At 47.6% G+C, this 11,668-nt stretch overlaps 1 protein-coding gene across 1 annotated transcript in view; it reads right to left on the bottom strand.

The window, feature by feature from the left end:
- The window catches only part of ATP1B1 (ATPase Na+/K+ transporting subunit beta 1), a gene marked incomplete at its 5' end in the record, with an annotated part of 15,509 nt that extends 5,630 nt beyond the window's left edge, over positions 1-9,879 (bottom strand). Inside the window, 3 exons of the mRNA XM_035894037.1 lie at positions 1,455-1,639; positions 2,422-2,577; positions 9,732-9,879. Of these exons, the coding sequence (XP_035749930.1) occupies positions 1,455-1,639; positions 2,422-2,577; positions 9,732-9,879 (489 nt within the window). The remainder of the gene's footprint in view (positions 1-1,454; positions 1,640-2,421; positions 2,578-9,731) is intronic.
- Positions 9,880-11,668: the final 1,789 nt, after the last annotated feature.

Below are 11,668 nucleotides of genomic sequence, written 5' to 3'. Positions count from 1 at the left end.
GCCAAGGACTGGGAACGCACAAGAAAGAACAAAGAGCAGCAGTGACACCCTGACACGTCCGAACTCCGACACCACCTACAGGGACGGACAAAGGCTCTGGGTGCGTCGGGGAAAGGCGGGAGTGCCAACTCTGCTGTTGGTCTCTGAACAAGTGCAGCAGTTCTGCTTCGCAACCTTGCAGGTCTCAGATCTGCTTTACGCACACCTTGCCCAACACAAGAGCTACAGGGGCTCCGCTGGAAGGAGGAAAACAAATATTGCCTTGGACGTGGGAAGTCGTTCCTTGACTAGACCCTGCCGTTTAACGTGGTCTGGAGCTCTTCAGAGCTCTGTGGCGAAGGAAAGAGGAGCACACCACCAAACCCTTCTCTTCCCCAGTCAAACACGCGCATCTTATGTCATCCCACAACCACCGCATACCAAGCACAACGCGTTCCTGCTAAAACGCAACCGCTGTTTCTGCCCGGGACCAGATGAGCCAAAATTCAACTCATTTCTTCTAGCACAGGGCAGCCTCCCTTCGAAGAAAAACATTCCTCGAAATGCGTTAGCAAGACAGCACCGTTCCCTGTCCTCGACTGCACTGGCAGATGGCGGTGAAGGTGGCTTAGCAGACCCTTTGCACCGCTTTCCATCCAGAGGGTGGAGTGGCAGGTTTCGCACACCACCTTACTCAATAACATGTCCTCTGCCACTGAATTCTTAAGAGAATTTTTTAGCATTTAAATGCATTGGGGGGGGAAAAAAAAAAATAGAAGTAAAAGCCATTCCTGTCCAGATTAACATCCTTCAGCGTTCCTGCAAACGTGCCTTCAGGTGCAGCACGGAGCAAGCGGGTGACAGAGACATCCTACAGCGTCTGGGAAACTGCATTAAATAACCTAAAGATCTCACCACCTTTCCTGCAGTAAGAGCTGTGCCTGGCTCTCAGATGCAGTTTGCGCTTTATAGCCTCCGTATCGGTCTGATAGCGAATATTAGCATGACTTCATTTCATTAAGTGGTTTTAGCAAGACCAGCGACTCTGCACTGCCCGAGGAAAAGAATGGAGCAGATTGGGGCATGACACAATGTACTGATCTTACTACAGATAGAGTCGGCCTGGGACAGTCCTGTGGAAGCACACGGGAACTTAAAATGGGTTTTATCATTTGAAGAAAATGCCCCATTCGAGCCATTTAGTTAGCAGGCTCAGAAGTTACCAGATAACTAACCAGGAGTTTGCACTGGGAGGGTCCTGGCTACTTGTTACCAACTTGCGGTGTGCAGCTTTCATTGCTTTTTAATGAAAAGTATTTTTAAAGCCAGTTACTCAAATCGCCTCACAATTTCTCCTCTGCAGAAGGGGTTTAAAACCGATCTCTCTCCAGAGACAGAAAAGCAGGCGCAGCAAATCTGCAGCCCACAACTCCTCCTGATCGGTAGCTTCTGCTAGAAAGGGAAGAGATACTTGCCTTCGGTTTGAAGCCGATAATTCTGTTGAGCTTGACGAGGATGCATGGTTTGCCATCCCTGTACCCAAAGGTGGGATCGTTTATTCCAGAGCAGTTTTCCAGCCACTCACGTTTGAATTTGCAGACCTTCTTCTGGCCCTGGGCATCATTATATGGTCCTCTCTCTTTGTAATCGTTAGGTGAGTCTGTCATGGCAGGGGAACGAAAAGACAACCGTATGCAAGGTGACCTTTTGCTTGTCAGGAACAGCAGCACTTAACGCTTCACCGCGTATTCAGGATGTCCCCCTCGCCCAAACAGGTAAGTGACACCACCTTCTCAACGCTGACACCACAGACCTGCACCCCAGCCACCCCCCCACGTGTGGGCTGGTCCCAGACCAGTAAGTTTGCCAGGGTTTTGGTTTTTAACTGAGGATTCTTCCAGACAATGAGAGAACAAACATGTTTGTAATCCACTGGCTCTGATTTTTTTTTTTTTTGTCGGCTTTTACGAGTGGGTTCCCCTCAGATTTTACATGCACAGATCACAAGGTGATAGTCTCATTCCACATTATTGCATCTAACCTATTAAAGGTTAATACCTCCCAGATGTTTTGCTGCATTGCATCTAGAGGACCGACACTGGCTTTAGCAAAACCCTTGTGGCTTTCAGAGAGGATAAGGTCAGCGCTTTTGGAGTCAGCTGCAACTTTCTCCAAGTGAAATCTGGGAGTTCCCAGCCATATAGCCTCTACAGTTAAGTTGCTACGTACATCCCTGGCCAAGTCTGGTCTGTCCAGAGTGATCGTCTAAGGAGCAGCCATGTGACTGAAACCAGAGCCTGCCAGTTTACCAACAATGCCACTGGTTACCATAAAAGGAACAGCCAAAGACAGAGACCACCACCGCTCACCCTCAGCTTCAGATGGACCTGACGCAGAGGTGTTGGTCAGAGCCCTCAGCTGCAGGGAACAATCGCGACTTACCCCCACAGTCCTGAAATACTATGTTTTCAGTTTGTTGATCAGCGCTGTAGTCCCTTAAGAACTTCTCAAGGTTCTTCACATAGGGCTCAAAACTTTTGGGATCGGAGGCAGTAAAGGAAATTTCTGTCTTCTGTACCTGGGGGATTTGAGTCAGTCCTAAGAAAAGCAAAATAAGGAAGAAAACATTAAGTACACCTCAGAGCTGCACAGCCTCTGGGCAACGCAGTGCACACCAAGAACGTAACTCATTCTAATAACCTCTATTTTTCAGACTTTGGGACTTGCACAAAACAGCTTAAGTTCACTAGAGGGAAGGCTCTGACGGGCTCTTATCTCCTCTTTCCAATAACAGTCTGGAATATTCGTCATGACGTTTGCATCACTAAGCAGATAAAAATCACAGAATCCAGAAGGGAGGCTATAAGTCAAGGTTCTCCTCAAGAAAAACAGTCAACCTCAGGTCCCCTGCCCGCTTCTGCCTCCTCCCCAAGGACAGGAGGGAAGCTGGCCGCGTGCGAGACCAACCACACACAATAAAGTCCCAGGGAAGCCTCTTCTTATGCATGTATCCCCCACAGGGTGACTTGATAGTCTGCAAAACACGCTATGTGTTTAGGATAAAAATCAGAGCTGCCCACACATGAACCCTCGCAATAAATTATGAGAGGTTCCCCAGGTCAGGTACGATCTCTGCTGGCTGTAATCCACATTGCCTCTGCGTAGTCTCCCTTGTAGCGGGCAGGGCAGGAGACATTTTCTCACTCAGTAAATTCAGCAGCCTGGTCGCTTTCTCTGGTCTTTTCACTCCGTAAGCAGGTATTTCTGATTGCAGAAATAGCCTTCTGGGCTCTCTCATCAGAAGCTCATCACCAAGTAGATGAGTAGGAAATACCACCACGCAGGAGAGGTGTTTAAAACTGTCCTAGATTCTGGGCTGTGTAACTGGCTCTGCTTTTGACTTTAGGAGGATGAACAGAAAAAGAATGCGTGGAGAAGAGAAGGGACTAGTTACAAGTAATGCCTACAGATGATGATGAAAAGTGCCAACCTCTTTGCTTTTCATTATGGGACTTGGAAGTAGTTGCTCCTGCATGATGTTTAGGTCACATTTTAATTGAATGCGTTGATGCATGGCTAACGCATTAAACTTAAGTAACAGGAACCGGAGTTCACGCTGCTTTTGTGGTGGCCACTGTAATTACCAAGGTCTTGACTTCTCTTCAGTTTGTCATCTTCATTTTAGCAAGAACAAGAAAAAGGAGCAGGGGAGCAGCATTTGCTTTGACAGCTTTCAGAACAGGCCCGTTACCAGCAAGTTCCCCTGGTGCAAAACTCAGGCAGCTTAGCTGGCTGGCCCCCACCCACAGGAGCTTGTGACTCCAGCAATTTTTCCAAAGCCACTTCAGTGCTTCTCCTTAGTCCCTCCTCAAGCCAGCTCACCACTCCCCCCCCCGCCCCGCTACCCACTGAGTTGGAATTTGTAACCTAGGACAAAGATTAGCTTTGTTCCCCTAAACGTAGCTCCTAGTAGCCAAAGATAGCGAGACACCCAGTGAGTAGCTCAGGGTTTCAAATTTTATTCCAGGAAGCAGCTTTAACCACTCAAAACTTCCTCTGGTACAAATTGACCAGGCTGAGTGTTAAAAGTTTAGAAGCAATTTACTACTCCACTCGCAGAATTATGTCCTACCCTCTGAAGTCAGTGGCTTTCAACCCCTTTTCACGCAGTTACTTGCATTCTTGCTTCACAAACAGTTATAACTAAATATATATAAAATAAACAAACTCGGTTCAATTTTAGTAAGGGACTTCAATCCCATCCTGCCAAACCCTCCTCGTGTTACCACTCAGCTGAGAAGCAACAGGCTCAGAGTCACTGGAAGTGGCTATCTGGAATTGCAGGGAAGGCGGGCCTTGGTTCCTCTCCTGGGTCTGCTTCTTCCAGAGTTCAAGTTACAGGTGTGTCATTCAAGTGTATAAATATAAAATTCAAGAAAGCTGGGCCAGGCTTGTTAAAGCCAGCTTCCGTCAGGCAGTTAAACTAGATTTGCTCAGGACCTCTAAAACTGAGGAACTCCCCACCTCTATTTCTTTACCTTGTACAAGGTAACACATAAAGGCACCCATCCAGACGTGGCAAAGGTGCAGGGAAGGTCAGTGATATACACCCCATGATGCGAGAAAGCCACCTAGCAGAATATTCCTGTTCTCTCATTAGGAGAGCCTGGCCATGGACACGTACAGTCCAAAGCCAACCCTCTGCTCTTGAAACAAGTGACTTGGTTGGAAGAACAAACGCCCATCCAAAGCAGCCCTGCCTTGCAAATCTTTGCAGAACAGCACCGCAGCCCAAGCAGCACCTCCATACAGCTCCTCCAGGGACCCGAACAAGCGAACAACCAGTCCTACTGGGTAGGCTTGGCCTGTGGCCATAGCTGGGCTGCTTTCAGCCAGACTTTGGGCATTTACAGGTACTTGGGTGAACCAGACTGAGCTTTGGTACGGCAGGTGCTTGCTTTGTTTAGGACAAGAGCAAAGTGGAGCTCAATCTTCCCACTTACACAGCAAGGAAGTAATTCTTTGTGAAGATGAAAGGCTTGTTAATAGCTTTATCCTGATTAAAAATGTATTACTGGCTTTCACCACAATTTCCATCCTCACGTGCCTGCAACTGACTGGACACAAAGCCCTCAGCACAGATCTATCATTTCCTTTCTTGTTTTCCATCTGTACGTCCCATAGCCAGAATAAAACCTTCAATGCTGTTATCAGAACTGAAGCCCTCTTAAGCAATCTTGTTTAAAAAAAGCAAACTGTTGATTTGATCTGACAAGAGGAAGTAACCTCTGCAGAACGCATCTGTAACCTTTCTGAAACCTTCTCTCACCCCCATTAGGGGAACAGAAGCAAGTAGGGACAAGAAAAAAAATTACAAAGCTCAGCCATTCCACTGCTGCCTATCATGGGTTGCTACACAGCTAAGGAAGTACGTGGCTCCCATAAAGTACAGGGACGAATAAGCCTCTTGGGGGCTTCCTGCACATGAGGCAGCCATTCATAAGCAAGTCATATGGGGGGAAAAGAAACAAAGCCTCAAGTGCTTCCATAGCCAGAAGTCCATAGCCTGAAAATGGGGAGAGGGTTGTTTAATCCGTTTGCCACAGTTCTGCATCTCATGCTATTGGCACAGAGATACACTGTGGCATCACGTGTGGTGATGCTGTTCTTCATGTGTGCAAGAGTAATATTGCTAAAATACTGTCAGACTACTTTAGAAAATTTCTGCAGCTGGCTCTCAGAGTGCATTGCAGGCAATACGATTCCCATCTTCACTTGACTGAGACTGTCCACATGAATGATGAGTGATGCTTTGACTTGGTAACAGACACCACCTTCTGTTGGCTTTCTAACTCTGTGGATGTACACAGATACCAAAAAAAGCACGCAGAGTAATTGATTTTTTTTTTCCAGCTACAGTTTCACTTCCAAAATACCATTGCAGATTAAAAATCACATTTATTCAACTTCATTTAAAACCAGATTTTCCACATAGGCTTTATCATTCTAAGCTGCAGGAGCAAGAATTCAGGAAAAACAGTATCCTGAGGGTGAAGAAGAAACTAGAAGTGGGAAAGCAGGCTTGTTATTAGGAATGGTTATGCAAGTCCATAGTAACCACTCTCGCTTCATCACACAATGCTCATTTCCAAGTACCATGTACCCTTGGTTCAGAATGAGTCTGAACACCCTGGGATGGCACAGCTGACAAACTGAGTGATCACTACACCGTTTCTATTTACTGTCCCCCGAAGCTCACTAAGTGAGGGTGGACTTCAAAAGCCTCCATACCCAGCCATGTCCTTCCAAGCTTCCAGTCACCCTCTACCTCATCCCCAAAGTGCAAAAAGCAGGTGAGTTTTCTACAGATGCAGCAAAAAAAAAATCTGCTTGGCAGATAAACATCCCTGGAGCTTGAGATGCAGAGATTTTTCCAAACATAGGTACCAAGGCAAGAGATGGGAGCAGGCAAAGTGCTGCTTCACAGGAGGTAGCTTATGCTCCTTGAGGCTTTCCTGCCACCTCCTTGCTGCTATCTGAGCTGAATAAGCCAAGTGGGGAACACGCACCAGAGCAGCCTTTCCCAAGACACGCTCGCTGCCCAGGCACACGGTGGCCAGGCAGCACTTGAAGCAGGGACACCTGGAATGCCCTGGCTTGAGCCACTTCTGCCAGCTGCCACTTAAAAAGAGCCTTAGGCAGCAGTGAGCTCTCTCGCCCCTACACCAGCCCTATTGACGGGTGCCGTGTTTCACAGGAAGCACACCACAAGATGGCAGGATACACAGCCCAATTTATATTTGGGCAGGGAAGAAGAGGAGAAGAACAGAGTATTATTTTTTAAACGCTCGGTAAGCTGCGTTTAAGAGGCAGTATCCTCATTCTTCCCTACTAGCAGCAGAAGTCCTCTGTGCTTAAAGCAGAGTCCGAGCCTGCAGCACACGTGGAGCTGGGGCTGTCGCAATGGCAAGGCTGGACAAGAAAGTGAACTGCACTGTCCCTTCCCCCACCCCAAGACAAAAAAAAAAAGAGGAGGAAAAAAAGTATCATGGAAAGGTACAAAACTCCTCTTGCCCTGAAGCCCTATATAACATTCCTGTTGTGTTCAATGCAGAAACCAATTAGCATAGTAATGACACTTGGCTACAAAAATAGCACTTTATGGCTTTCGATGTTATACCCATGTCAATAACTCAATAAAACATCCTGCAGGTTCTGCTGCTGTTACGAAATCTGTTGTATTTCAGAACAAGAATATTACAGCAGCCCCTACAGCATTTTCTCCTGCAAATCCTGGAGGGAAGTGTAGTTTCCCCTTTCTCAGCCATTTTGGGCTGACACAGCAGTGACTTGCCCAAGAAAGACAGTGCACTGCAACAAGTATAAAAACAGGTTTTCTTGCTTCCTAGAAGATCCAGGGCACTATCAAGCTGCCAATACACTTACTTGGCTTGCAAATCTTCCCACAAGAACAAGGAATTAGAATTGCGTAACACCCTGTTTTATGTAGTTCATTGTCTGCAGGGGTCCCCGATCACAGAAAATTCAAGTTAGGGGCGCACCAAGTGCAGGAGCAAACATGCCCACGTGTGTGTTCATTGCCAGAAGAGTGGTTGAGGTTGCAGCACAGGGGGGTGGAGGGGGGGAGCCCTACACAGCAGGGGCCAAACACAGCAGTGCAACAACTCACTACAGCATCAATCTCTCTGAAAGCTGACATTAAGAGGCTATTTTTGACTCTCTGTGGTCTAACGGCTGCTGTGCTACCAGGATGAGGAACAGACCTGACATTAAACACCAACTTCCACCATGCCTTACCCCTAGCGTGTGCACATCTGTAGAAAGAGTTGTCACGTGATGCCCTGCGAAGGACCCTGTGCTATTAACTGGTCAGTATCTCCTTGAAGTTGCACCCGTATGCCGCTGCAGCTTGGTTCAAAGCCCTTGTTTGTGGGGCTGCCTACTGTCATATATTCAAGGAGCTGGATTTTGTACTGCAATCAAGGGGAACATGTCCTGAAAGCCCATCACAAAGATCCCTGATGACCTTTGCATTCTTCCTCCATTTTGATTTCTGTAGTACATGCTACAAGAGCACCTCGAAATTCAGTTGCCTTTTTGGTAAAAAAAAAAGATAAGCCTGAGAAAAGGTGGTGCAGTACACAATTAAGAGATGAATAAAAGTCCTCTGCAGGCTGAAATCTTACACAGAAGTTTTACCACAGAGTTGCTTTGAAATTAGAATTGCAAACTGCTATTACACAGAAAGCAAACAGTTTACCTAGAATGAGTAATTATGCGACATCAGGCTAAACAGCAGGTCTACCTGGATGTGGCCCAAGATCCATGGGCTTCTTCGCTAATTATTTCACGTCTGGTGAGACCACTGGGCTTCAGCCGGGGGAAAAACACGTTATTAAAGTAACAACTATTCCACCATTAGCCGTCTTGGCTTTTCAGATGCAGCTAACAGCTCTGGGCAGTATCAGTGACAGTTTAGTCTTTCCTGCAAACGTCAGAGCCCACTGCAGAGATAAAACCAGCCACTTCCACTGCTTAAGACGGCATTTACCCCAGCCACGCTGGTACATTAAGAAGTGCCACGTGCTACCACAGCAGTTCCAGTCTCTGTTCTGTCTTTTAAAAAGTGCTGGTGGAAAAGCAATTCTCTGAAAGAGGTGATTCTTTGCTGAGATGTAGCACCATTTGGTGATGGTAACGTTCCCCCCGTGTTGTTAGAGCAGGGAATAAGCACAGCATATCACTGCAGACAGTGGGGCAGTAAGACACCATGCGACACCAGAGCCAACTTCTGTAGCTACAAGCCATCAGCCTCACAATTGTCACTTAAATACCACTGTTATTAAAAGCTTCTGAACTGTTTTACAGAGCAACTGGAGACAGATCGTTACCATCCCCAGTGCCAAGCAGCCTCAAGGTCATCTGTAACGTGGGAAAGCAGCAGTTGCGCAGCTCCCCCGCCACGCTCCGAGCAGCCGCTGGCTGCGGCCGGAATCAGATAGCGCAGCAGAGCCTGGACAGGCAGAGCAGGGAACCTGCGGCAAGGGCTGGTTACTCCATTTGCCCCTGCCCAGGGCAGGCTGCCCACAGACGCTGCTCAAGCGATCATTTTAATCCTGAGCAGAGACTTACTTTGCCTAGCAAAGACTAGGTCACACATCAGCAACTACAAGACCCACCTTTAGCCTCCCACAACACATTCGATTGAAATACCCATTAGTACCTGCTACCGTCTCCTCTAGATCACACAGTACAGTTCAGCCTTGGCTAATACAGTTCAGTAAGCACACCCAGAATCGGTACGGTCCCCTTTCTCCTTGTGCACCCCAGTGTCACAGATAAAGCTACACTTTTTATCTTTGCCCCTTCACTTACCCATGGGAACACAGTGGCTACGTGAAAAACTGAACCCAGCATCTTCACACAGCGCACTCCCAAGTGAAGCCTCTTTGCCTCACTCCTTTGCTTCAGTTTAAGGGAAGAGCAGCACTCCAGGTTCTATTTCCTCTCAGACAGGAGGCATATTCCATGTGATGCAACCTTTAATTCTAGCAGGATTGCCTTCAAGCCCCAGTACTGTTAACACAGAAGGCTGAGAACATACCCACCCCCTACAAATATGTGTTGCAGCAACAACACGCTTATTTCATCCTCCTTCTTGAGGTGAGTAACCAACCCGCCTCCCCAGAACAGCTTGCACCAAGTCAAACACGGGCCTCCTATTTAGTTACCTGGAGGTGCCACTCGATCCTGGTATTTGGGTTCAAATTCACTGACGGTGAGCAACATTACTTGGATGGTCCCAATGAATATACCTGCCAGGCAACCGTAGAAGATGACATAGAAGAGCAGGATTTTAACTGCAAGAGAAAACAAACAGGAAGAAGAATCAAATCAGGCCCTCAATGCAGTCACATTTCAGGACAACATTTTCAACCTTTGCCACTTGCAAGGAAGAGCCCGGCACACTGAATTCAGATGGCAAGCCCTGCTGCAGAGGCATATATTTAACAGCAAGATGATGCCCTGACGCAGGCAGAAAATACAAGTCACTCCAGTCATCTGAGGGGCTGGAAGCATGAGCCCCCAAAAACCTAGAAATCTACAAATCCGGATTTGGGACTGTAAAACATGAATATTAAGCCATGTTCTTCTGTATTTTAAAGGATCCCTTGGCTGACCCAGCGCTACCATCACGCACTATCACAGGTGACAAACTTTCAGCGAAGCAAGCGTCCAACAGCAAGGCAGCCTACACTATGGGTGCGCTCTGCATGACACCCATGCCACAAAGCTCTGGGCCTCAAAGCTATTTTTCCAGGAGAGACTACCATGAATATTGCATTCAGGTTTACAAGCAACTGTAAAGCCTGTTCTCACCTTGTAATGCAGGCTATTGCCTTCATTAAAGACAACCAAAGCAGAATTTGGGCCCAAATTAGCTCCAATACTCAATCTCAAATGTAGGAAAGTACTCAGACATATCACAGTACCGGCAGATTTACCAGCCTTGTGTGCCTGCAAAGGCGCTCCAGCACTGCTCGTACCAATTAAAAAGCAAATTACATAATAACCAAAGACTGAATTTAGTTTTGGTCTAAAGGGAGATGCCTAGAATAATCGGGGGGGTGGGGGTGGGGATGAACCTGGAGACACAACATGGCTCAGACTCTGGGTATCAGTTACCAGTTTACAAGGATTATCTCAACCGATTAACTGCACGGTAACATGCCGTACTAGGCATCACCAGGCCGCCTACGGGAAGGATAAGCCAGCCCATGCCAAGCAACTATATGCTAATCAGGCTGCAGGAACAAGCAGGCCAGCGCAGAGGCCAAAGAGTACTTGAGAGAGCCTGCTTGATCTCAGACTGTCCTCATCTAAGTGCAAACGAAAAAGAGGTGGCTTATGCAAAGGACGTGAAGGGACCAGCTACAAGGGAAGGGGAGGAAGCAGTAGGTGGAAGTATTCCTCCTCCCTCCCCAGCCCCACTATAAAAAAAAAAGCTCCATCCGTGGAGAAGCCTCACGATGAAAGTAGGCAGTTCTGGTTGCTTTCTTTTCAAGTCTATGAAAGACAGGCGAGCAGGAAGGACAGCCAGGGACACGGAGGCTGAGGGACACTGTCAGAAAGGCACTCCATCCTCTCGTCTTCCTCGGGCGCAACGGAGGCAGGGGAGGTAGCCAGGGCTGGTGGGCAGAGCTGGGTGTGGTAGCATAGTGCTCCAGGAGTTAAAAGCACTCTTTGGTATCCAGGCAGCGTAAAGCAAATGGCTGTGACGTCAGGGACGTGTGGAAATTTTTTCCAGAGCACGGTCATAGGAGGTGCTGTTGTAACAAACCAAACACTAATGCTGTTGTCTGCAGCGTAACGCCTTTGAGTTTTGTAACATCAAAAGGCAAGCGCTGGGAGGTAGCTTATTTAATCGGGTTCCCAGCCAGGATGCTCTTAACGCCAAAGACACCTTAAAGGTCAAAACCACTCCTAGGTCTCAGAAAAATACGCAGCGGGTCTAGCGACCGAGCACGACGGGGTTGAACCAAAAAAGCTTCCCGCAACAGGTAGGTTTATAACAGAGGAATCTGATCATCAGCCTGCAGATCGACTCCACAAATGGAAATCAGTCCTAGGCGGATAGGTGCAGGCACTCTGGGAGAAGGACGCGGTT

The sequence above is a fragment of the Egretta garzetta genome, unplaced genomic scaffold (genome assembly GCF_000687185.1).
Source record: "Egretta garzetta isolate BGI_Z169 unplaced genomic scaffold, ASM68718v1 scaffold465, whole genome shotgun sequence".
Taxonomy (NCBI): domain Eukaryota; kingdom Metazoa; phylum Chordata; class Aves; order Pelecaniformes; family Ardeidae; genus Egretta; species Egretta garzetta.
Note: the sequence above shows the minus strand (reverse complement) of the source record. Positions and strands in the feature narration are given on the sequence as shown.